At 38.5% G+C, this 27,984-nt stretch overlaps 1 protein-coding gene across 3 annotated transcripts in view; it reads right to left on the bottom strand.

Annotated features, from left to right (window-relative positions):
* Positions 1-23: 23 nt before the first annotated feature.
* Rdx (radixin) overlaps positions 24-27,984 on the bottom strand; it is a 51,659-nt gene continuing 23,698 nt past the window's right edge. For 2 of the 3 annotated variants that reach the window (XM_076576265.1, XM_076576266.1), the window contains exons 4-14: positions 26,647-26,742; positions 25,902-26,176; positions 24,460-24,543; positions 23,508-23,654; positions 21,369-21,465; positions 20,509-20,672; positions 17,361-17,491; positions 9,979-10,139; positions 8,614-8,706; positions 5,580-5,822; positions 24-4,424 (exon numbers count right to left, since the gene is read on the bottom strand). In XM_076576265.1, coding sequence (XP_076432380.1) covers positions 4,260-4,424; positions 5,580-5,822; positions 8,614-8,706; positions 9,979-10,139; positions 17,361-17,491; positions 20,509-20,672; positions 21,369-21,465; positions 23,508-23,654; positions 24,460-24,543; positions 25,902-26,176; positions 26,647-26,742 — 1,656 coding nt within the window. In that variant the 3' untranslated portion in view covers positions 24-4,259. Of the gene's footprint in view, positions 4,425-5,579; positions 5,823-8,613; positions 8,707-9,978; positions 10,140-15,000; positions 15,195-17,360; positions 17,492-20,508; positions 20,673-21,368; positions 21,466-23,507; positions 23,655-24,459; positions 24,544-25,901; positions 26,177-26,646; positions 26,743-27,984 lie in introns of those variants that run through there. The other variant, XM_076576268.1, reaches the window with a different exon arrangement.

Raw genomic sequence — 27,984 nt, 5'->3', positions numbered from 1 at the left:
TATACATATTGTAACAGTGTGAGAAGAATGTCACAATCCACATTTAATCAGAAAAGCTTCCAAGTCCCCAAATCCTAACAGCATGCTTGCTACTAAGCATAAGACACAAAGCAAAAGCCAGTTCCACTAGGTTTTTAGGAACCAATGACATGATAAGCATAAAACCCCAAATTTCAAATTAAGGAAAAATGAACAATTAGGACAGGGGAATAAACTTCAAAGATGGGAGTAACCAGGTTAGCTGTAAGTATGGAGGAAATCGAGGCATACAAAATAGCACAAAGCAACAATATGGCACTGACAATTTCAAAGTAAACTGATATTGTAACTGAGAAATGCAAACTGATGTAAGAATTAAGGTAAATTAATATTTCAAGTCTTGTATTTGAAGGGCCATGGTCATTCTTATCTTGCTTCAAGTCCCCAAATATAGCAGGCAATTAATAAACATTTTTGATTAAATAAAGGTTACTAAATAAAAATGTAGAACAAGTGCTCAGGAGCACCATAGACACAAAGGTGACCTAAATGGGGCTTTCTTGGTCATAGACTTTACCTTAAAGTTCTATATGAGATCAAGTTAACACTTCAATGCTTAAGGCGGTGTGTATACAAGCATGAAGGAAATACTTCAGCCCTTGGGTGATGTATGTAACAAGGAAAATGTCATGCTTAAGGGAGTGTGTACAAGCCTGAGTCAGAACACTTGATCTGCAGAGGTGAAGGGGCCAACGAGCAGACAAGACAGGAGCCACAGCCCTTCCCACCAGGAAATGGCAGTTCTTCAATTCCTGAAAGATGGGCTCATTGCTAAGAGGTAAGTCTAAAGAAAATAGGAGTTGAAAGTATTTATCTGAAAAGTCAAGGTTGAAAACCTAAACATGCCCATGTTTCGGCCAATTTATGGTGTAGAAGCAGGAGTGCCGATGGTCTGATTATTTGGCATGGGGAGTAGACAGGGGTGGCATTTAGCCTAGGCTGGCTTTGAACCATGGTGTACCCAAGGGTGATTTTGAACTTTTGATTCTCCTGCCTCCACCTCTAGAATTCTGAGATCACAGGTGTGGATCACTACACCTAGCTTTTGGACATTTTTATGATGTAACCAAAATATACAAAGTCCACTCAACTTCCAAGATATATGAGGAGAGTATCACCCTATGTGACAGGCCACATTTGCCTCACTGGTCAGTAAATTAACTCAAATTTAATAATCACTTATATTTTAGTTCAAGTTTTAACTTTCAAAAAAAGATGAATTCTCATTGGGCACATATACTTGTGGGTTTAATGTTTATCCTTTTGTTTCTTAAAACATTCCAAATCTATAAGGTGATGAAAATTAGAAAAAAATGGGAATTACTCCAAACCACAACACTAATGCCAAGCCATTTTTCTACACATAATAAAGAAAAACTCCAATAGAATGTTAAGTTTAAAAGCAGTAATTCCAGTTTAAAAAAACTCTCTAGATAAAAAGTAGAACATTCTATAAAAATGTCTTTGCTTTTCAAGATCAGAGAAATGACTACCTATTCTTAAAGACAGAAAAAGTAACAATTCTTGGCTTTTAAAAGGTTCAGAGGAGAGCTGTTCCTCTTTTATTTAAGAATATTCACTAAGTATTAGTGAGAGACTATCTAAAAGGCAATCTACATTCACAGTGGACTGCTATGATACAGTTTTAGGAAGACTAACAGTACTTAGCCTAGAATACAAAGAATACCACAATTTTAACAGTGAGAGGAATCATCAAGAGTGAAGCTCTATCTTCCTCAGGAAAAAGAAAATGAACAGTGTAAACAAAGCAATGTCTGGAAATCTCAAATCACCTTCAGATGTCACGAGTCTAAAAGTCACTGTGACCTCTACAATGTAAAAGGGGGATAAAGAGAAGTCTAGGAAGATTCAAATTTTTTTTCCTAAAATCAAATAGTTCATGGCTCAAATTATAATTTCAAGAAATGTATGAGAAAACCGTGTTAAATAACAACAGTGGACCTCAAGGCATGAGCTTTTGTCACTTTATTGTTAACCAATGAATATTAACCAAAATTAGAGATGTAATTGTAATTTACTTGTACAACATGAAATTATGCTAATGGGAAATTATCAAATACTCATTAGTGTGTTTTTACATTGCTATATGAACATGTGCTCTCAACTGCTAAACGTTATAATTGGTTTAATCTCTATGAAAACCCATATTGCAAATGGCTGTTCCTTTAGAAAAATCCGTACAGCTTTAAAAATGGATTAAACCCATTTTAATACTAATCTACAAATCGACTATTAACAGCAAATATAACTGGTAGCCTCTCAACACTGTCACAACTGGTGCAGCAATGATAACGTACACAATGCAGAGGGGAAAATCCATAGGCAGTCAATTCTTCTAGCAATAAGGACTATTGCTCTAGCACTTTGGGAAAGTGAATGCTCACGTTTCAAAGTGGAGCAGTAAGGCCTACCACCTCTCCCTCTCATGTACGGGAAGCAGAAACGTTCCCTCAAAGATGATGGTGAGCATGTGCACGACCACTGTACAACAGTCACTTCAAGGTTTACCAGTTGTCCTTTGTCCTACAGAGTCCAAAAAATATATTAAGCAAGGCCTTTCCTTTTCATAATATCTGCCCAAATTATTCCTTTTAAAGTCAGCAAAATCAGACCCAAGTTTAATCTACTGTGCATGAAAACTGCTTAATAAAATGGCAATTGTAATAGATAAATTTAAGTTTGAGTGCATAATACCAAATGGAACGTAGCTGAACCACACAGAGAAAACAAGGCTTTCTGTATCTTCAAACTCAGGTGCTTCATGATCTAAGACTATAAGAGCATCTTTCTAGCTGGAAAGACTTCAATAAGACATAATTGAAATAGATTTGTTTTTAGAGACTGCAAATAAAATAAGCAGTGATTCAGAAACCAAATACGCTAAAATGATGTACCTATCCCACCAAGAACAAAGGATGAGAATCCTTCCCATGCTGCAAAGGCGATGTCTTTCTCATAAAGGGCCACTCCACTTCCTCAGACAGAGAACACCCCTCAGGAAACAGCATACCAGTGAGAACACACAATCTGAACACACATCAGAGCCCCACGAGTCAACAAAAAGGCAGTTAAACATTAGCACTGGAATCTCCAAGTATATTCAATGAAGGACATGATTGAGACTGCCCACGGATGACAGACACCAGCGTACACACACTGAGTGTGAACAGTCATCACAGGTATAGAGTGAGGTAGTATTACTTTCTTGGAACTGATGCTATCATCTGCTGCCCTTGCTCAAAGGCCCAGGTTTGTTTGTTTGTTTGTTTGTTTTTTAACAATTAAAATCAGTTATCATCAACAGTATCTTCTATTAGACATGTGTCTCTAAATCAACCTAACAACAAACCTTGACTTTTTTTCAGAGACCACTTACTCGCAAGCAGTGTTTCATCAAGAATTCTCCTAGGAGTGCTGCCTGCTGGGTCCATCTCTGAGGTGGCAGGCAAGTAAAGCCACCCAAGGATTACAGGACATGATCCACCAGTCACTAGAGCTGGCATGACAACTGTACTTGAGTAAATGGAAAGCCAACACCCAATAATGTGATGAAGGGATTTCTACAATAATTAACCACCTCTGCATACCGTGCTGTTCAACGTTCTCATCATGATGCAGTCTCCCACAAGGGCCGCTGTCTCATCTACCTGGATCTGTTTACCCCAACACCTCATTTTAAATACCTCCAGTAAGTGATCTGTATGACATCAGAATTATGGCTCTGTCATGACAGGGCATGAGAAGGCCATACTGAAAAAACATGAGTGTGAACATGGAAATGTATGTAGGCTAAACATGGAAAGGGCAAATAAAAATGAGTTCATTAACTAAACATGCATTGAAATGTCCACTATTATCCTAACATGTACACAGTGCTCAAAGCACACATACACATTTATCAGACAATGTCATTAGTGTTAATATTCAACTGAAAAAAATGAAACAGAAACAAAAAAATGAAACATGTACAAAGAGGTGACAGAATAGCATTATCCATTCCCTGGCCAAAAGAAAAATGACCAAACATGACAGCACACTGCCTTAATGCTGAAGAGCGCCCCTCAGAATCCTGCTAGTGAGCACAGTCAACTGGTCTGAGTGCTTTGGCAAGGTGGGATGCATTCCATCGCATCTGCAAAGGCCTGCTTTTCTCTGGTGGTGGTTCAGCTTATGAAGGACATGTATCACAAGAACAGCTCTCACATTGCTTCAAACTCATCGATGCGCTGCTTTGTATTGCCTTGTCGAATCTGTCGGAGAGTCTTGTACTTATCACGGCCTGCTTTGACATTCTCAGCATGAAGAACATCATTCTGTGTTTTCTTGGTTTCATCTCTGGCTTGGGCTAACTCTGAACTTAATGCCTGCATTAAAAAAAAAAAAAGTATTACTATTAAAGTTTAAAAAATTATGAAAATAGTTTAAAGATGCAAAATAACACGGACAATAAATCTGATTCTTTACTATATGATTAATTTTTCCACTGTGGAGTAGTTTTCTGGATGGTATACAAGCTTCATCTTTTTTTTAATTTCATATGCACTGGCATTTTGACTGCATGTTTATGTCTGTGTATCCCCTGGAACTGGAGTTATAGACAGTCGTGAGCTGCCATGTGGGTGCTTGGTCCCAGGTCCTCTGGAAGAGCAGTCAAGCTGTTCTCTTAACCACGGAGCTGTCTCTCCAGCCCCATAAGCTTCTTTTTAGTAACTGTGATCGGGAGGAATGCCCAAGGCTTTCTTTTCTTTAGTCATCAGTCATATTTTATACATTCTGAACTGCTTTAACTTTTGTTTTGTTTTTCGAGTCAGGGTTTCTCTGTGTAGCTTTGCACCTTTCCTGGAACTCTCACTCTGTAGACCAGACTGGCCTCAAACTCACAGAGATCCGCCTGGCTCTGCCTCTGGAGTGCCGGGATTAAAGGTGTGCGCCACCACTGCCCGGCCCTGCATTAACTTTCTTAATCCAATACATGAAATAACTGATCAAGTTCAAGGCAGTCATTTTAAAGAAGAGTTAATATAAGATATAAAATGGACATTTTTCTCTAGAAATCAATACAAGTTTTATTGTAATTATCACTTCTTTATTAAGATTTCACCAACTGAAAAAATTAGAGGTTAGTTTTTAAACTGCTGAATAATCCTGAAATTTCCTATTGACCTAATAATGCACATTTAATAAACTGATCCTTTAGTTTTAAAATATGAATAATTCTGATGACAGTATTTTAGAAAAAGGATGAAGTATCAAGTACTGCACCATTGTTTTAAAGACTAACTTCATTTACACAGTACTAGAATACCTTCTTCCTTCGAAATGAGCCAATCTGTAACTCAACACTCAGCAGCTAGCAAAGCCCCTTGCTAACAGGGTTGCATAACGGAAGGAAAGAGGAATACCACTTGAGGACAAATACAAGCCAGTCACAAGGCTGGCCCGTATCAGGAGTCAGACATTTACGAAACTGATGTCGATAGAGACTGCAAGGGTCTAAGTGCACACACGTGCATCAGTACCTGGAGCTGCTTCTTCACACGTTCGTTTTTCTGGGTCTCCGTCACCCGCTCCTCCTCGCTCCGGTGGTTCATCACCCCCTCGCTGGACAACTCTGCACTGGCCTCAGCACTGTTCTCGTCTTGCTCGTCATGCTCGTTTTCTGTGGGAGGAACGACTGGTGGAGGGGGAGGGGGAGGGGGCGCAGACATCACCGTTTTTAACTCTTCTTTGGTCTTTTCCAAGTCTTCCTGAGCTGCAAAAGCCTGAACATTGAAAATAAGTTTGTGAAACTGGGAATAAAAACAATGTATTCTGTCTTGTTACAAAAACTACATTTCAGAGTAATAATATTAAGTCCTTTTAATAAAAAGCTCCATTTTCCAAGGATTCCAGTAGGTAGGAGACAAACATTTCGCAGATATCTCCTGATTAAAGTATTAGTACAAGTTTGCCCTTTGTTCTGTAACCATTGTGCAAATGCTCAGTGGAAAACAACTTAATCTGTACAATGATGAGAAATGACAATACTTAACAGATTATATCTGGAGCACAAGCAGAAAAATAAAACAGTTAATGGAGGAACCAGACTGTCATTACTCCAATACAATGGTCCGTTCACTCACTCACTTAACTAGGTAAGTCACCTCACATGGTAAAACGTGAAATCTCTAAGTCACTGATGATTTGGGGGACAGTACTTCCTGGACTGCCGAGAAAAGTCTCACTTTGCAGTCTTGCCCTATGTCCTATGAGGAGTACTCTATTTTACTCTCACAGGGTTCCTAAACTACGGAGGTCTTCTATAAGAATCAGTCTACAGAGCGAGATCCAGGACAGGCACCAAAACCACAGAGAAACCCTGTCTTGAAACAAAACAAAACAAACAAACAAAGCTTTAAGAATGACATTTCAGTTTATAGGAACTACTTGTGATGTAAGACGAGTGAATAAGGAAGAATTAGACAAACACCTGAGGAGGGGCAGTCTACAAGTCCCTGCAGCCAATCAGGATGAGCAGAGGAACTATCCTGTACAGTTAGGATTTAAACAATCAGGATCTAAACTCCTGCTCTCCACATGGCACAGCAAACCACCTACAAACTACCAAACTCATTGGTTAAGTTTTGGAATCTAAATATAATCTAACATTAGATGAGATAAAATTCAATAAAATGGAATTATATAAACGAAGATTTCATTTCAAACATATAACTGTATATATCAACATAGGAAATAGGAGAGGATATATGCTAATGTTTTAAAATAATGTCCTACTTTATAGGACTGTCATTTTATTTTTAAATTAACTTTTGTTGATTTGTGTGCATTTTTAAACTGTTCACAGGACTTGCAGTTGTAATACATTTTAAGTTTGTATGACTCTAACGTTCATAAATCTCTCTCTAAATAGGGTCTATAAAATTCTCATGACAAAAGCAGTATAACAGGGAGATTAACCATTTTACCCTTTTAATTATTTATATGTATTTTATATTTTTTGCATATATACACATGTAGTGTGTCAAAAGAGCTCCGATAAAAATTGAACTGCCTCAAAGAAATTTAAGAGCAGGAAAAGAAAAACATTTTATACGGTAAGTGCATTTGATTGTAGAAAAACCCTCACATATTGCATGTACCTTTCATGGGTATAAAATTATAACTGTACAAAGCGGGGGGGGGGTGGGGGGGGTGGGGGGTGGGCGTGGGGGCTGGAGAGATGGCTTAGCGGTTAAGAGCACTGACTGCTCTTCCAGAGGACCTGGGTTCAATCTCCAGCACCCACATGGCAGCTCACAACTGTCTGTAACTCCAGTTCCAGGGAATCCTCACACAGACATACACACAGGCAAAACACCAATGCACTTAAAATAAAAAATTAAAAAAAAAAAATCAATTACTTAAAAAAAATTAAAACTGCACTTAAAGTTGATGTTATTAAATTAAACTCATTATCTTTTCTGTATCACTCCTCCAATTACAAGCTTGGTTTTTGCACTTGTGAATTCTCATCACTATCCACTGCTCCCTTAAGATTTATAAGCAGTTAAAGGTTGCTGGGAAAAGATGCTCAGGAGACCCACCCCTCCCTAAGGAGCAGGGAGTTAATGGTTGCTGACCTCCGGGGTGTACCCACTGACAAGCTGACCATGTTCCTGTAAGATTTTACTCAAGCTCTGTAACCCTAACAAACTCACTGGTCCATTAAAAAGAAACTAATTCAGGAAAGCAGAAGGGGAGATGCTAAGTGGGAAGAGCAAGAGTATCATGGGAGTGGCAGCAGACTACAGAGTAACTAGGGGAATATGGTCAGACTATAGTATATGCATGTATGAAAATGCCATAATGTCCACGTAGAATTAAAGCATGCTAATAAAACAACCTTACTTCATAGCAAAACCACAACCCCTAATTCAAGCTACCTCCTGTAATTGGTTGTTAGGTCTGTGTCAGTCACCAGAGACTGTTGACTTCTTCCTTCCAGTCTTGTCATTTTCACTACCACGTCCTTCGGGCACTTAAAAGCACCTGATATCCCAATCCATACTTCACAATGGGAAGGTTTGGGTTCTTTTTTTGTTTGATTTTGTTTTTACAAAATCATACTTGACTGTGTTGTGTTCTCCAATCTTCAGAACCTGTTTATCTATACACACACATCCACCAATTTGCATCAGTAGACATTTGTTTAAAGCCCCTATAACTCAGTTTCCTATTATCCAACTGATACCTGCATCTTCTTTTTTGAAGTCACACTTGACTGTTGGCTATTCCTACTTCCTCTACTCATTCTTTCCTGTCTGGAACAGTCAACAACGCACTTCAGCCTTTAATCATTTCCAATCTTAAAACTAATTTCAAGACCCAACTTAAGAGCTTCTTACATTCTCAGACATCTGTCTGGTTCCCCCAGGTGGTCACCCCTTACACAGTCCCAGGGGCTGAGCATACACCAATCTCACATCACCGGCAGGAAGTAGGCAAGCCTACTGCTGGCTCACTAACAGAGCAGCCAAGTCAGTAGACGCTAGCACACAACAAAACAAGGATTACTTTGTGTTGCCATTCGGTAGCTTCCTCTTCCTTTTTCTTCTTGGCTTCCTCTAAAAGTGCAATCTTGGCAGTGAATTCGGCAAGTTCTGCTGCCTAAAATTAAAATATTTATATATTATGAATACTAGAGACAATAATATTTTTAATATTCCCTCATGTTCAGTCAAAATTTTTTCAGGTACATGGTTGGACTGTTTTAAGTTTCTCTTGGTCTTCCATTTTTAAAAAGGCAGTATTTCCTGATGATCTTAACTAGTTGGTTTGAATAGGTACTTGAGACAATGAGATAATACAGAGCAAAGTTTTGTTTCTACAGACGAGCAGTTACTTATGTTTTGGTAGGAAGAGCTTACAATGTGTAAGAGCTTGCTTTAGAAGTTTACAATTAAATAAAATTACACAGTGTTCTGTAACTGGAAAGGCACTTGGTCATCAGCCTCATCTGATTCCTCATCAATCCTATTTTCAAAGAGAAAAAAAATTGAGAGGCTCAAAAAGGACAGGTGTGGCATCCCACACCTGGAATCCATGCTCTCTTGGTACTTAGGAAGTGGGAGTAGATGGTGAAGAGTTCAAAGCCAGCCTGGGTTAGTAGCAAGACTTTGTCTACACACAAGCAAGATTCAAAGACATGCAGTAAATAAACACTTGAATTAATAAGTATATTTAGAATCACCTCTGTGTCACACATACTCTCATTATTTGGAAGTACATTAAATAAAAAACTCCAACCAATTGTAGCTTATAGATGTCGCCCAGAAACCAAACACACTATGTCAAATTCATCTAAGCACAAGATGCCACATGTCTGTCCTCCTGTGAGCCAGGCCAAAGCTAAGGTCAGTGTTTCTCAACCTCTGAGTCATGATCCCTTTTGGAGGGTTCAACGACCCTTTCACAGGGGTCACCTAAGACCACCAGAAAACATACATATTACATTATGATTCATAACACCAGCAAAATCATAGTTATAGCAACAAAAATAATTTTATGGTTGTAGGTCACCACAACCTGAGGAACTATTAAAGGGTCACAGCATTAAAAAGGTTGAGAACCAGTGGTCTGAGTGAATAAAAATCCTTTGTTGGCCACTAGCTCCACTTAAAAGGAAGCATAGCCATATGTGAAAGAAAATTATTTTTAATTTTAAAAAAGGAAATACATGATAAAAAAAAAACACATGGACCTACTATCTTGTTTGGCTTTACGTTTGGTTTTTAATTTCTTCAGGCAGAAAAATGTTCAGTTTCTGTCATTTGTTACTATCCCTTCAGCCTGCTTTTTAGAAGGTGTCATACACTTGGGTGGTTGTCACGCCACATATTTAGTAAAGTTTTACTTTTCTGAGAACACACAGGGCCTTACCAGCTGCTCCTGGTTCTTCATCTGGTCAGCAGCTTGCTTGGCTATGGCGGACTTGGCCTCCTCCGCAGCCCGCCGCTCCTTATCTAGCCGCTCTGCCTCCTCTTTTGCTCGTTGGCGCTCCTGCTCCAGTTCCAGAGCTTTCCGAGTCTGTTCTTCTAGTTCTGTCAAAGGTTTCACCCAGCCCACAGACATGGGTTAATTTCAATCATCCTCATTACAGCAAGATGCCAAAATCTGTAGTTTCTAAAGATCAGCATGTGTCTAAATACATAAACACTTCAATTTTAACCTTATAGAGTAGTAAAAATTACAAAATACGTATTTCAAAGCTTCAAGGACACTGAAAGTCCCTTACAGTTCAAGCTGTTTAGAAGCACATACTCAATTTTTTTTTTTTTTTTTTTTTTTTTTTGTTTTTTCGAGACAGGGTTTCTCTGTGTAGCTTTGCGCCTTTCCTGGGACTCACTTGGTAGCCCAGGCTGGCCTCGAACTCACAAAGATCCGCCTGCCTCTGCCTCCCGAGTGCTGGGATTAAAGGCGTGCGCCACCACCGCCCGGCTCACATACTGAATTTTTTAAGTATCTGTAATTGTAAGTTTTGATCTGGGAATTGAAACGCTGGGGCCTGGGTGAATAACTCAGCAGGAGGCACCTGCCTAGATGGACAAGGCCCAAGTGGCAAACCTTAGTGCTGCCCAAAAGTAAAGACTGACACCTTATCTCAGTCAGTACCATATTTAGAGATGTCTAAATAAATGCATTTGAAGACCTACAGGGCTAGGGCCATACAGCTCAGCAGTACAAGTCTTGTCGAGCACACAAGATGCCTTAGGTTCAACCCTTAGCATCAGGACAGAACAGTAAGTCTTACAAAAACTAAGCTGGGTAGGGTAACCCTTATCAGAAATGCATGAGGATCCAAAGTTTTGGATTGTTTGTGGGGATTTTCAATGTTCAGTGTACACAGTGAAAGAATGTAGCGCTAAGACTCAATCTAACATGAAATCCCTTGTTTCCGATGCATCTCACGTGCAGGACCTCAAGGTAACCCCTGCAGTACCTTCAGTGTACCTAGGCTGACTGAGACCTGCCGCATGAAGTCAAGTGTGCAGTTGCTGTCACTCGTGACATTATGATTTAAGTTCAAAACATTTTGGATTTAGGGATATTGAAATCTTTATTTTTTTAATAAGTCATTAGCAATCTTGAGAGGCTAACTGTAGATATTAAGTTTAAAAAGCAATTTGACATAAAAGCTCTTATGTGACTTATGAATTACTTTAGGGGAGGGAAGAAGAGAGAGAGAGGGAGAGAGGGAGAGAGAGAGAGAGGGAGTAAAACCATATACTTCAAAATTGGTAGTTTGGTAGTATGCCAAATTTTTGTTTGCCATAGGAAAAAAAATGTAACAAAACTCTTAAGTTTGGATTACAAATTAAATTTTGACATAAAGACTCCCTAATGTTATTTTCTATCAGCTTTCTGTAGTATCAACTTAAAAACAAAAACGCCCCACAGGTAGACTCAATAGCTTTTTGTGATACATTTTTTTTTAAGGATATTAAAAAAGATTATACAAGAATCAATCTTTTACAGGGAGGTGGTGGCACACGCCTTTAATCTCAGCACCCAGGAGGCAGAGACAGGTGGGTCTCTGTGAGTTTGAGCCCAGCCTGGTCTACAGAGTGATTCCAGGACAGGCTCCAAAGTTACACAAACAAACCTTGTCTTGAAAAACAAAACAAAAAACAAAAACAAAAAAATCTATGTTTTAAAATGTTAGAATGAACATTGTTCTAGTCTTACCTACAAAGAAAGATTTGGTAGTCATATGACCTTAAGTGGAAATGCTCAGCTTTCACTAGTGCATTGGAATTTTACGGGTTAATGAACATTGGCCCATGAACCAAACCCAATGCTATTTTATTAACACTTTATGGAGACATCACCACCATGCTCACTCAGAAGTTACATTACTGCTTTCACACAATAGCCAAATCGCGTAATTGAGACTGTGTAAATGCCTAAAATATTTACTGAATTAGGCCATAAGTGAGTCAAGACTGGTAAAGGATTTGATAAGAACGATACATTCCACATACTTTCCCCCATCTGGTTCATAAAAAAAAATCTAGAACTTTCCATCTTGGGGGTGTAGCATGAAGTTTGTAAAGTATGTGACACAGCTTATTTAAAATATCAACTCTTTCAAGACAAAGGTTCCAAGTCACAGAAGGCAAACTGTTTATGTCCCCACTCATGTCAGAGGGGTGTGTTTGGTCATAATATTTAATAGAGAGGTGATAGGCAAAGGTGATGTAAATTCAAATCAATAAAATTTAAGGAAGCTTCTCTTTCTCACTCATATTTGAAGCCCAGCATTATATGATTTTGCAAGTAAAATGATTTCTCAACCCAAAAACCAGAGAACCTACTATTAACGTTGTAGTAACAACAAACAAACAAACAAAAAAAAAACACTACATGTCTTAATAGACAATACAATATAGCCCAAAACATTAAATTTTTTTCTTTCTGTTTTGTAAGGCAATCAACTACATTATTGATTTTCTGGAGAAAACACATTATCTTGGAAGAAAAAAAGTAACAGTTCAATAATCAGTTTTTAGAAATCACAGAACACTACAGTTATGCATTATTGGCTAAAAAAAAATAGTACACCTAAGCAGTGACAAAGTTATTATATGTCATCATAAAAAGTGAAGATTTCAATGAACAGTATAATTTTTTGAACACAGTAATTGTAAACAGTAAGGCACAAATTTTTTTGGCCGGATACAGTAGTGTGCAGCTGCAGTCCTGGGTACTTTGGAAGACTGAAGCAGAACCATCAGTTCACTCCAGGAGTTCAAGGCCAGTCTGGGATAAGTAAGCAAGACCTCCTCTTAAACAAAACACCCTAGGATATATGTCACATGTGCCTTTTGTGTGACAAATGAGAACCTATTTGCACATGTGCTGCGTATTTACTCTGTAAACAAAAAGGTATCTGCTTCCCCGAGAGTGGACAAGGGCAGACCACACATAGCGGCCTGGACTAGTCCTCTACTGGGCCGGGAGGCCGAAGATGGGGGTGCAGAGCGTGAGACTGGAAAAGCACTAGGAGGCCAGGGCCTGAAAACAGGTCAACAAGGAGAAAAGCCTCATCAAATCTGCATGCTCTTTTACTTTGGAATACTTGCCAATTCCCCAAATGTACACACACGTACATTACCTGCAAAAGCAGGGAGAGAAATCACACTCTTGTCAAATGACAGCACTTGATGCTAACACAGACAAGCCCTTGTTATCATCTAGGCTACCATCTCCTTGGGAGAAAATATTTGCTAATCATGTACTTGACAAAGATTTTTATCCCAGACATATATGAACCCTTAGAACAACAAGAAATCCCATTGCCCAGTGGGGAAAAAATTTTGAACATTTCCCCCCCAAAATAAAGAAATGCCCAATAAGCACATGGAAAGATGTTCAGCATCATTAGGCACTGAGATGTCTAAGTCAAACCCCTAACAGCACTGTAATCATTTAGGAAAATGATAATCCTAAATATAAGCATTTACACATCCTGGAGAAGATGCCAAGAATTCACACATTGCTGTAGGAACATAAAGCCACTTTCAAACCAATTAGGCAGTTCCTCAAAAATGTAAGTCAATATGGCCAACTACAGGAAAACATAAACATGAAAACATTAAAATACATCTGTACATGTACATTCATAAGTTATACACAACACAGTGAAATAGAAACAATGCAAGTGCCTAAGGACTGATGAATAAAAAAATAAAATATAAAATATCATTCAGCAATTTAAAAAGAATGAAATGATCATGTTATGTTTCAATACAAACGCACTTTGAAAATAGCAGGCTAAGTAAGAGAAACTAGTCACATGTACAGAAAAGGCAAATCTGTAGACACGGTGAATGGATTAACAGTTAGTTGTCCATGGCTGGGAGGGGTTACTGGGAGAACTTGGCTGACTCCTTAATGGGTATGGGATTTCTTCTTAGAGAGGATAGATTTCAAAAATTGATTGGGGTAGTAGCTGCACATCACTCTGAACATATTAAACATTTTTAGGATATCAGTTGTATCTCAAAAAAGCTACCAGGGTAAAAAAGATAAAACTAAATCTAAGACTTCAAAAATCAGTGACAAAATTTACATAGGAAATGACAAATGACTGAAGTAATAAAGAATGCCACAATGCTCATTATTTTGTTCAGGCAAGCTACAAGAATAAGACTGTACAGTTTACGTGATTTTAGAAATATAGCTTCCTGGAACAAACGACTGAGGCTTACTCCTAACAGGTGTATACTGACCTCTATCAGCACACTTCACTGAGATAGTCTTTAAGGTTTTCAGAAAACAAAACTAACTAAAAACAATCTTGGAATGCTAAGTTAAGGATTATTTCCACTTCAGAATTTAGAAACCTAAGAAAACAAGGATGCTAAAATGACTCACTCATGGTCATATTCTAACTTGATAACAAAATTAAAATTGTAAACAGTACTATCTAATATTCACCACATTATCATGCTGACTGCCCCTCCACAGCAGTTCAAACTACATAAAATGATTCTGTTCAGGTTACTGCTCCATCTTCCATCAATAAAGTGTATGCTGCATCAAAGCTGGGACTGCATATATCCAGTTTCGTGCACCAGTGCTTATTACGTGCCCAGAATTAATGAAACCACTGGACCACAACTCCTTCCTACAGCTTGTCTTACAGAAGCTGAACTCACTTTATTTCTCAGAACAGTAAATGAACATCAGATTGGTGACAGTACCTTTCAGGTATACCCAATATATCTTCAATATGTCCTAGGACAATTGCTCTTTGTTCTATTTAACAAGTCATTTGAAATTACAGCTTCAATAAAAATTAAAACAATGACAATGAAATATAATTAATCTAAATATCATGACATATGGTCATTTACTTCACTTGAATGAGAATTTAGTACAAATTACAAGACAATCATGTAGGTTTGAGGACCACCTGGGAAAGCTTTATTTAAAACAACAACAAACAATGGATTTCCTTTGCCTTAAGATGACTGATTTGCAACTGTCTTGATAAAGGTGCGCTACATTCTTTATGTTCTATCTCCCTTATACTCTTCAGTGCTTCTTTGAGTAGTTTTGTATGTAAACCATTAATACTTTTAATATACATCCTAAATAAACAAGATTAAAAGATTTAGTAGTTATTCTCTCAAAGTTATATAAATTTAAAAGTACTATGAGTGAATATTTCCTTTACTATCAAATTTTCATTCTTTAACTCTCCTTCAATATAATGCAGGAGGGCATGTGTGTGGTACTAAGAACCAAACTGAGAGCCTCACACATGTAAGCAAGCATCCCATCAATGTGCCCTACGCCCCTTAATCCAAGTTTCTTTCCAGCATTCTTGAAGGTACAACTTATACTAGTCATGTGGTCTTTAGCACACACACATCATATACTCTATCAATGTTTTATACAAGTATTTCTTTCACCCACACAGTTTTACTGCCATGTAGGTTGTATATCTGTACTCCCAGAAGATTAAAATGTATCCAAAGCAGAATACACAGCATCAAATTTGGAATTCAAGAATCAGATCCTATCTCCACTTTGTGGTCTATAGACAGACTCCTTACAACCTTTCAGCATTGAAGAAAGTTAATTCTAGGTATGAAGCGAGATTCAGCGACTTGAGTTAGAATAAAACTCGTTTTAAAATCTGTGTTTATTTAGTCTGTGGTATGGATACACACGGAGGGCAGCAGTCAGTCAACTAGAAGCTGTGCCCTCCTCCCTTTGGGAGACACAGTCTCTCACAACATGGGTCTTACTGACTTGGTAAGGCTGCCTGACTAGTCAACCCCTGGGAACTGCCAACCTCAGCTTCATGGCCAACCTTCTATGTCAGTTCGGTGACCACAATGAGCTCCTCACGCCTGCACAGCGAGTGCTTCCCTGAACGGGCTGTGTCCAGCCCAAAGCACTCATCTGGTGAGGTGGCACAGGTCAGTTAGCCTAGTATTTAAGAGGAGGGAGCCAGGAGTATCAAACTTTGAGGCCAACCTGACTTACAAATTTGAGTAAAAACATAGCCCCCACCCCCTCCACACACACTCAAAAGCCACAACAGTCTTTATAAAAAATATTCCCAATACTCCTGGAATTAGAATAACTGTAGATGGTCACTTGTGTGACCACCTCCTCTGGACACCCACTGAAAAATGGTTCTGTTTCTGAAAAACATCTCCACATGGAAACATGACACACAGAATCAAACTAAGCCTTAAATAACACTGCCATTCCCAATAAAAATGAATGTCGAGTTCTACTAATTGTTAGGGAAAGGTATTATAAACAGAGTAAGTTCATACGACATGCTAAAATTCTGCGGCTTGGGAAGAACAATTTAATTTGCTCAATTAACCTTTTTTCTTCTGTTTCTACTGCTTTGTCAAAGTAGTGTATCCTGAAGTTATTCACTGTAACACTGTGTCCTTTCTATGTACTTCAGCACTCTGACTATATGCTGAATAGGAACTTCATCTAAACATGTCAAAAGCAAACAAGCAGCATAACATGTCTGTGAAAGAGTGTGCATTTTTTGTTTGTTTTTTCAAGACAGGGTTTCTCTGTGTAGTTTTGGTGCCTGTCCTGGATCTCACTCTGTAGACCAGGCTGGCAGCGACCTCACCGAGATCCGCCTGCCTCTGCCTCCTGAGTGCTGGGATTAAAGGCGTGCGCCACCACCGCCCAGCTTGTGTGTGTCTGGAGCTGAATATCAAGCCTTATACATAATAGGCAATTAGGTGTGTTCTACTGAACCACACACCTTTAGTGCTGAACCTTTAGTGCTCTGTAACACACTACTAACTAATCAAGTGTTGTACTGAACCCACCTCTAACCTTTAGTGCTCTGTAATACACTGAAATCCCGTATTTTGTAGGAGCTTAGTTTATACAGGGAGACTGAAAAATGTTTCAAGTACTTCAATGTCCCAAAGCACTCTACTGATGCACTGGCGTAGATGCCAGAAGACAGTAAATGCATGTTTTTAGTTATGGAATCCCGAAAAGGAAAAACTATGAACTTACATATGAATGATATGTAAATGATATTTAAAATGATAAAAAAGAATATAAAATGAATGTGAACAAGAGTACAACAGAACTGACTGTGTCTTAAACAGACTTTGATGTGATTCCACTGAACACTAATCTGTGAATTAAATACAACTATCTTATATGACATAAATAACACTTTGTATCATTACAGAAATACTGCTATCTAACATCACAGTCATAATCTTGAAATGACTGTTCAAAATAACGCTTACCTTTTTGGGCTTTCATTGTCTGTTCTTCAATTTGCCTTAGACGCTCCATTAGCTCTTCCTTCTCACGCTCTATTCTTTCCTTTTCCTTTTCTGCTATTTCTCTTTTCTTCTTTTCATTCTCTAATTGTGCCCTTAAAGAAATTACAAGTTACATGTTACAAATAAGAAGGTAGAAACAAATTAATACGTATTTATACTAATCCCAAATCAAATAAAAAAGTGCAAGCTAACCATTTAAAATTTTCAATCTCTTCACTGCCTACAGTTCAGTATCTAGCACTATGCCGCACTCCATACTCACTGGCCCTACATGGCAGCACGTGTTAGCACCCCACAGCTGGGGACGGCAGAAGAAGGTGGGTCCCTGGAGCTTGCTGACAGACCTTGTCCTTCAAGGGTCTTCCCCAGCTGCTCTCAACTTCTGACCTCCACACATTTATGCATGTGTGTACATACACACATTAACACACACACACACACACACACACACAAAATTTTAAAACTTAAAACAAGTGTACAAAGCATGGTCTCAAGGCCAACTCAGGTGGGAAAAAACTCAGGAGATCTAGCATCTGCATACAGAACAGATTATATGTAACATTTTAAGGCTTGCTGTACCCATCACCACAACCCAAGGGAATTCATTCTTTGAGTTAACAGGAGCCCTCCACCGGGAAATAACAAAGGTTTAAAGAGAACACTTAAGTACCTTCAACTACAAATAGCTTGGGAGGTCAATGATTTTTTTTGTTTTTGTTTTTCGAGACAGGGTTTCTCTGTTTAGCTTTGCGCCTTTCCTGGAACTCACTTGGCAGCCCAGGCTGGCCTCGAACTCACAGAGATCCGCCTGCCTCTGCCTCCCGAGTGCTGGGATTAAAGGCGTGCGCCACCACCGCCCAGCAGAGGTCAATGATTTTTAATCATTAAAAATAACTTAATACAAACAATTTCTGGGTACTAGCCATTCATGCATACTGTAAGATGACAAGTAGTTACCACCTGTCACAATTCCATCAGGACAGCAGAAGGTATTTAATGTGGTAAAAGGAAAACAATGCCATGGAGATTTAGCTGTGTTGGTCACAGTCCTGATAACATCACTGTGGGGAGAGGAGTTGGGGAACCAATACAGTCAAAACCTGCCATCAGACATCTAGCAAGAGCCTGCCCTTGGTCAAACTCCATGTTTGACCAAAACCAAAAGATGACAGCACTAAACTGTTGCCTCATATGCTTAATATTCAAAGCACTACCTTCAACGACAGCATTGTTTTACTGAAATGATTCCATCTCTAACATTTCCTTAATAGTCACAAAACGGTACCAACAGCCACTTAGTGTCAATTCTGAATTTCAGGCATATTACAAAACTGTACGACCAAAGTATTTTTTCTTACTATGAAAGCCTGAATTTGGAAATTCCCGCAGATCTTGGGTATCCATCTGTTCCCAAAGAAACATGGAACTCTGACGGAGAACTGCCACAAGTTGGCAGGAGTTTCTGGTGGTAACTTTCTGATCCACCAACACGGATACAGAAGTTGAAGGGTCACTAAACGTCCTGCTGATTAATGTATTTAGCCCACTTAAGAACCAAAGATCTGGGGCTAGAGAGTTGGCCCAGGGGTTAAGAGCACTTGTTCTTACAGAGGACCCAAGTTCAATTCCCAGCATCCACATGGTAGGCCACAACCATCTGTAACTCCTATTCCAGGGGATATGACACCCTCTAATGACCTCTGCAGGAACAAGGCACATATGTGGTGCACATACATATGTGCAGACAAAACAGTCAATACACATAAAAAAAAAATCTAATCTTAAAAAAAATTATTTGAAAGGAAAAATAAGTAAATAAATAAGGTGAGGGCTGTTCAACTCTGGTTCTAAGTTCTCTATGATGTACTTCCTCAACACCCAGAATAAAGAGCCAACACCTATAAAGTATATTCAGGCAGAGACTTCAGAGGCTGGGAATTTCACCACCTCTAGAAACCTAAATGAAGAGGCTTAAGGGCAAGTTGGCATATACCAGGTTCCTTGGACAATAGAAGGACCTAAGACCCACCTTTAACTTAAAAAGGCTGCTGTCCCCTCAGGCTGTTCATAGAAGCAGTACTAGTTTTCAAATAACCACAGCACACTGTCTACAACCCCAGGGTATGTGTTAGGCTATTGCATCGCTCCACAGTCTCTGTACAGTCATGCACAGCACTACCATAGGTCCTCAAGAAAGCTACCTTTCTTCCTGGCAGGCCCTGAGATCCTTAATTATTGAGGACTCAGTACAAACTAAGTCTTAAGACCTGCAGGCTGTAACCTATCCCAAATGCTCAAACCTTTTGGGTCACACTCTGACATAAATGTCACTTCTAGGAAAGGGTGTTGTTGGCTTCATTTAGCTTTTCCCTATTGGTGTCTCATCCGCTCTTCTACAGGGGTGAAAGTAAAGAAGATATGGAGACGGGAAAAAAAGGTCGGAAGGAACATGGCAATAAGCAAGCTGGGAACAACATTATTTTAAAATGGAGTAAGTATACAGGAGAGACAGTTAACTTGACTATGTGAAAACAGTTTTGTGATTGATTCTACAGTATCGCTGAGATGCATTTCTCACATCCTACCTCTACAGACCATACCAAACTACAACAGCATTCAGCTCTTCACCTCACATGCTGACACCTAGGGTTGCTAGGCCTTTCTTATCTCCCACATAAAACTGGGAGACAATCACCTTTGCATATTGCTCAAAAGGATAAACCTGGTCCATTTACTGGTCCCTAGGCAAACCCTGAATATTCTTATCTCTACACATTTGTTTATACTAGCTTCCTCTTCTGCATGTGTCTTTCCCACACCCTAACCAAATCACATTTCCCCCAGGAAGCTTCTTGGGATTATTTACATTATATATGTATGTGTTTTAGTTTAAGAGTTTGAGTTTCTAAACACTCATTTCAATCTAGTTCTATTTTGATGACATAAATATACTAAAACTATAGTCTCTAGTCTAACAGGTAAAATTATTTTAGATACCTTTCAGGTCCATCACCAAAACTGTACACAAAGTCTGAAATTAAAGTATACCAATGAAACTTTTAGATAGCCTGTCCCAAGCAATTCAAAACGAATAGGTACCCATGTGTACCTTTCCAACTGCTTCTGGTGCTTTTCCTCCCGGGCCTGAGCCTTCATCTGTTGTACTTCAATAGTATCAGGCTTTCTCCTTCTCATGTACAGTTCATGGTTTCCCATGCATAAGGCCAAAATCCGCTTATTGATTCTCAGACGAGGAGCATAGAAAACAAAATCCTGAATAGAAGATATTCTCATTTTAAAAATCTTTCTGAATGATAGTGTCTTTCACAACTGCTCAATTTCAACATGAAGTAGAACTCTCACTGTGCATAAAGCTTAGGGACTCAGATCTCATACACATCTACATAACCGGTTCCTTATTCCTTCATCCCTCACCCGTTTCTATAATGAACTAAAAGTCACAAACACAGAGAAGGGTGTGTTTTCCCATTACTGTCAAAACTGGTCTTTCTCCACGGCTACGTTTTAATCTAGATTTATCTTTTAGATAACAAAGATAGAATACTAAAGTATATGTGACACTAATTATTAAAAATCAAAATAGAAATACATAAGTCACAAATATTAAAAACAGTTCAGAGTATAAGAATACAGAGTTAATTTAAAAAAGGTTACCTCTACTACATTCTTGCAACCAATAAATGCTGTTTAAATTAATTCTTAGGAATGATTGTTAATAACCTTTCAATACCATTACCAATCACAATTAAATCACAGTAAAATTTTTTTATGTCTTATTAAGAAAAATGGGAAATTTTGTATTTTTAATAGCATTTCATCACTGAGAAAAATTTAACTATGGGAAAAGACTATCCCTCAGAAACAACTCAGGGCAATGAGTGCCCTTCTCTAAGTGACTTCACAGAAAGTAGCAGAAAATGTTAAGTTAATAAACAAAAAAATACTTACAGGTGCCTTTTTGTCAATTGGCTTTATAACAAATTTTTTGTCATTAAATGAAATATTTCGGATTTCACTCCAGGGAAAACCAATTTTAGGCGTTAACCTTAAAAAAAATATATATATAAGAATATTGCTTTACATTTCAGGTAGGAAACAGTGGGAAAATACAGATCCCTCTGGAACAGGTTACATGAATGACTAGGCTTAAGAGCCCCAGACTCTCAAAACATATTATCTTACTCACACTATACAGTTGATGCTAACTTTGAAAGGAAAATTTAATTAAATCACATAAAACAATAACCATTCAAGGTTTTCATAGATGTGCCATTGTCTTCAAATTACCCAGGAAAATCTACCTGGTAAACAGAGTATTGGACTGAGTCTCTTCGGGCTGGAATTTCTCCTGCTTAGCTTTTATTATGTTGAGTCTTAAGCTACAAGTACCAGTTCGGTAGGGGAAAGTAACTATAAATTCTCCTGTGGAATACAGACACAAAGCACTGAGTACTGAAGACTTCCTCTTCACAACTGTCAGTGAAACTTGAAGGTTACTTTCATGACGTGAACAAAACGGTTCTGACAAACGGAGAGAAGACTCCCACCTCACCTCTACTCCTCCGCCGTGTCCCCGTTCGTCTGCCGTTTCTGCCAAGGCTCTCATTATGTAGACCAGGCAGGTCTAGAACTTACATTCCTCGTGCCTTAACACCCAAGTACTAGGATTTCAGAATGTGAGCCACTGTGGCTAGCAATTGTCACCCCCATTTTGCCACCTTACCCATAAACATACTGAGAATCAGAATGGAATCATGACAGTTGTCCTCATGACAACTAAAATGACTATGACACATATACATGCCATTTTAGTCAGGTTCCTGATAAGCAAACAAGATTTTCTACCTATTTATGCTACTTTTAATCCCTAATAAGTAGTATAACATAGCTACTTATTTACATAAAACACTCATAATCATTATGCATGTTATTCTGCCCTCTAATGGCCAATGAGATAAATCAGCCCAACCTGCTTTAATAGGAGACTGCAGAACACCTGGAATGGGAGGGAATACTAGCATAGACTTATTCACTTAAAAAAGATTTTAAGGCCGGGCGGTGGTGGCGCACGCCTTTAATCCCAGCACTCGGGAGGCAGAGGCAGACGGATCTCTGTGAGTTCGAGGCCAGCCTGATCTCCAAAGTGAGTTCCAGGAAAGGCGCAAAGCTACACAGAGAAACCCTGTCTCGAAAAACCAAAAAAAAAAAAAAAAAGATTTTATTATTATTAGCTATGTGTGTATCTGTGCACATGACTGCAGATGGCCAAATGAATCCATTCCTCCTAGAGCTGGAGTTAGAGAAAGTTGTGAGCTTTGAGACATGGGTGTTAGGAATCAAGTTCGCATCCTCTTTAAGAGTAGCATATATTCTCAAATGCTGAGCCATCTCTCCAGCCCTTAATTTTTATACTCGAAAAGGACTATGAGCCTGATATAGTCACACTGTATTATATATTTGTATCATCCATTTATAGTATACATATATACAGTATTAATATACATCAATATTGTATATACACCCATAACTAATAATACTTTAATATATACATTATAGTATTAATATGTATATTAATATTGTAAAGTCACCATGTATCATATACATGAATTGTGTATGTATATAAAAAATTAAGTTGATCAAATTCAAAATAGTATTACACTAGCCATTATGAATAATAGAGATTAAAAATGAATAATATAATCTATTGAACTGGTATTTAAAAATATGCAAAACAATTCCTATAAAATGTTTAAACACATCTATTGATTTATTTGCTCTTGACTTATTCTGTATGTTAACTTATTTCAAGCTACTAGTCTTGTTACTAGCTTTCCCTCGCAAGAGACAAAGACAGCATACTGCAAACACAGGTGAACCCTGAGTTAATAAACAGACTCAGAAGGAACTCCCAAACTAAAAGGTACTAGGAAATATAGAACTGATAGCTAAAACTCACTATGGAACTAACTAACCCTTCACGGTAAGAACAGAAAGCAAGGACAATCAAGACTACTTTTCCAGGCAGAGCTAATGTGAAAGCCACTGAGATCACAGAACAACCAGCTCACTAGACAGCTGTTCACTTACTTGTCGTCATGTTCATAAATATTCAGACCCAAAGCATCAACACCCAGCCACAATTCAGTGCCCTTCTTATTCTTGATTTCAAAATAGTTGACACCATACATTTCTAGATCTTGAGCAATCTTCAGGTACTCCATCATCGAATCCTCCCTATTAAAATACAGCTGAATGTAATACATTTTAAATAGACACAACTACACATCAAACTAAAACCACAAAACTACATGGAGCTAACATTTAATGCTTTATACTTATTTATCCACATCAAAAGATGGGACATATAACCTGGTCTGGTACCATCACAAACCTTAACATTTATTTATTTACTTGGTGCGTGTGTGAGCGAAAGTGTGTGTGTGTGTGTGTGTGTGTGTGTGTGTGTGTGTGTGTGTGTGTGTGCGCATAGGGGCCCGTGACCCATAGCGTGTCTGCAGGCTGTGTCAGAGTCAGTATCCTGGCTGAATACTAAAGGCACAGAAGTTACTAGGGAAGGCTAAAACCATTTTAGATAGCTTAAATTACTTTAAATAATTTATACTTTAAAATGGGTATTATATAATTTACAAGAACCCAAATGTTTCAAATGAATCATACTCTGGATTGAAAAAACAGCTATCTCATTATTAACAAAAAATTAAGGAAAAAAGAATTCTTGAGTCCTGATTATCTATTCTCCATATCTACTATTTGTGACTAAATTTAGATAACACTTTTGATTTAAAAAGACAGGACGAAGAGGAAGGGAAGGAGGGAGGGAAGGAAGGATGGACGAAGAAACAAAGAAATAAACCACCCAATCCACCCCACAACCCTCAGCAGCTGGTTCTCTCCCGCCATGTGGGCTCTGGGGAATCCACTCCGGTCATCAGGTGCGGCAGCACCATCAGCTGAAGATCCAAACTGAGGTGAGAGAGTGCTCTCATGTGGAGAGAACTGCAGAGAACAGGCCCAGTACCTCAGCATCCCTCTGTGCTCTTCGTGCCAGTTCTGGATCCGCTCCTCCCACTGCTCTTTGGTCAGTTTGTGTTGTTCCAAAACACTGGAAGGAAAAAGAATGTAGTTAATGACTCTGTGATCCAAAGATCAAGTTCCTTCCTGTCTAGAGAGTCCTTTCATAACCTGACTAGATACCTGTCACACAAATTAATGCACATGCTAAAGCTGCATAGAACTGAAAACAATTGAGGATATAAACACGGAATAGAACAAGGTGATGGGCTGTGTCCGGTATCCTGGATGAATACTGAAGTCATAGAACATGTTACTAGGGAAAGCTAAAACAAAGTATTAGATTGCTTAAATTACTTTAAATAATTCATGCTTTAAGATGGGCATTATACAGTTTACAAGAACTCAAATGTTTCAAACAAACCATAACCTGGATTGAAAAAAATAGCTATCTTATTACTAACAGAAAATTAAGGACAAACAGGAAAATGGAATTCTTGAGTCCTGATCATCCCCTTATTCTTGACAGCTACTATTTTTATGACTAAATTTAACATTGTCATTTTGTGTAGATAATATTTTTTATTAAAAAAGAAAGAAACCATACATTAAGCTGAGCATGGTGGTGAACACCTATAATCCCAGTACTTAAGAAACTGAGGCACACCAATTCTGAATCTGAAATCAATGTGGGCTGCACAACGTGCTCAAGGCCCGTTTGTACACTCCACACTAAACCCTGTGCCATCAAAAGAAAGAAGGCGCACTCGGCATCACATGTCGGCGCCACACACCTCTCCTCTAGTAACCTTTGTGTTCATCTGTATTCTGTCAACGTTCTTAACTGTGAACCAAACCGTAGTCATATTTTCTATGCTTAATGCCTAAGCAGCAAAAGCAATATATTTATAATATACTATAAACACAAAGACTTTGATTAGAATTCTCTTAGACCATAGATTAACCATTTTTGTTTATGGTGGATCCTTACGGATTACAAATCTGAGGTGCTGTAGTTAGCAAAGAGCAGATTCAGTTCCCAAACCTCATCCTCCAGTCCTGTTTCCCGTGTTCTCTGAGTGTTACAAAGGCGGGACTACACTGCACGCTAAACCTAGTTTCAAGTCTTTGCAAAATGCAGAGAACTTCATTCTCTGGAAGAAACAGCTCTCGCCACTTACTATTCTCACAGTGTTTATTATGTACCTACCTGCTGTGTTCCAATGTTTATAAAACAATAATTCATAACCTTCCCTCAAGACCAAACCATAACCTCCTTTTGCTGCACCCCTACAGACATGAACACAGTGGAACACATACAAATCTGTGTTGTGATCTTTAAAAATACAGTCTATGAGCCAACTGGCAACTTAAAAGTCTTAAGAAATTTAGCATATGCTTCTGGAATGTAACTTTAGAGAATATTAAATGAAGGCATGCTTTACTCACCGCTGTGGTAGGAGTCTGTCATTAGCCAGGTATCCTGGTTTGTGAACCTCTTTATTATAATCTCCATACTTGGCTTGGACAGCATACGAAGCCAAGAGAACTGCAGTTTCTGGTGGGCAATATATTTCATCATTTAAGATGGCTTCTTTAACTTGCAAGAAGAAAAGTCTCTGTGTTATTTCTTGAATCAATTCCTCAGACACATCTTCAGGAAAGAATTTAGCTCTAAACTTGAACTGTAAAGGATTTTCTTTTTTAACATCTTGCTGTGTCACCTAGAATAGTAATTTCAAGTGTAATCAACAAAACTTGTAATTCACTGTAAATGAATACATTTACATCAAATTCTTTTTTGAAGAAAGTAGATAGGCATGCTATACATAAGCCTGCAGACAAACGCATGTGCTGAAGAAGCTCCTGTGCATGCTCCCGCAACTGTCTGCAGTTCTGGGAGCCCAGTCCACAGTAGAATGAAAAGTGCTTTGGGTGCCAAAGCTCATCCTGCAGACTCTACAGCTGCATGCTCAATTTAACACACTAACTCCCGCTTCAGAGTTCTATTTCTCACAAACTCAGTTCACAGAGTGTGTGTGGTATGTTGATGGTGCTTCAATGAATTAAAAGGTATGAGTAATGATTAAGAGACAACTGAAAAAGGAGCCCTGGAGTTAGTCAGAACCTGCGCTTTTCCAGCACAGGATAATAAACACATCAAATTAATTTAATGCTACTATATACTTCTTACCTTTTTATTCAGTTTTAGCCACGTAGAATATCCTTTGCTGTCTACATACTGCAGCCCAAAAAACCAGACCTCACGTAAACCAACTGTTTTTACAACCTACAGAACAGATAGATAAATTCAGTTCAACATTCACACTGTAATCAGATGACCCTCAACACTATAGACCACAAGGACAAAAGCACACGAGCAGACGTGCCACAGGAAAGGGCTTTCCTTTAACCCATTCTTTTCCTTTTGAAACGGTCAGAGTATTTCTGAAAACATCAACTCAGGGTTTTTATTCTCAATCCTGCTACATCACTTCTAGCTTCTTCCCTGACTCAGTGTTTTCTATCTTCACTTCCTCAGCTCGCATCCCAGCCTCAATAAACAGAAGAACAGTCTGAAGGACAGAAGCACAGATGTGCAAAGCCTACAGTCCTACTTGATTACCTCAGGTGTCCCACCAGTACCGAGGGCAAAGCCATCACTCTGGTGACAGAGTCCGGTGCCTTCACTATTCTACCTTCACTGAAACAATTCTTGGACCATGCCTAAGTTTCACCATTCTACATCACTGCTCATGCTTTTCCTTCTGCACAGAATACTTCTACATTTTTGCCATCCACTGAATAATTCATTCTTTAAGTCCCAGATCAACTAACATTCTTTCTGTGAATAAATCTCTTCTATCATAGAAATTAAATTAGTCACCTATTCCCTATGTCAACTGTGTTACAGTGTATCTTTTTATGTGTCTCAACACATTAAGTGTCTTAGCACTAAAGGACAATAGTGGTATCATTATTTTATTCCTCTTGAAATCTGCATCTTCTGATAGACTAGTGTGAAGTTCCCAGGAAAAAGCCACACTATGTTGAAGATTCCACAAGAGTTGAAATGTTATAGATGCACAAATTATCATTATCTTTAGTCCTTGTAACTGCCATTCACTGTGCACTTCTTTAGTTGACCTAATATCCTTTCAACTATCTAGTTTTTTAAAAAAGCAAAAACAAACCAAAAAAAAAAAAAAAAAAAACACCTTCAGACTCTTAGTTTAGATCATCAGCTTCTACTAACCCTAAGCTAAGAATGTCATCAGATAACATCTGAAACAAACAGCACAGTTTTACCCTACTGGCTACTGCCTGTTGTCCCCACCAGTGTGGTAAATGTTCTATGCTTCTTTCTGGTTCTGTGACTATAGCAATCCATGGACCCACTTCCACAGTGGGATGTAGTCACAACAACCTGTGTATGTGTTCCTAAAGAGCTCCAAATAAACCCACTCCCTTTGAGGGAGAGCTGTGTTGACATGGTGCATATGTACACTAATGGGTGATAGGCAGAACTAGA

Source organism: Peromyscus maniculatus, chromosome 7, assembly GCF_049852395.1.
Source record: "Peromyscus maniculatus bairdii isolate BWxNUB_F1_BW_parent chromosome 7, HU_Pman_BW_mat_3.1, whole genome shotgun sequence".
NCBI lineage: Eukaryota > Metazoa > Chordata > Mammalia > Rodentia > Cricetidae > Peromyscus > Peromyscus maniculatus.
Note: the sequence above shows the minus strand (reverse complement) of the source record. Positions and strands in the feature narration are given on the sequence as shown.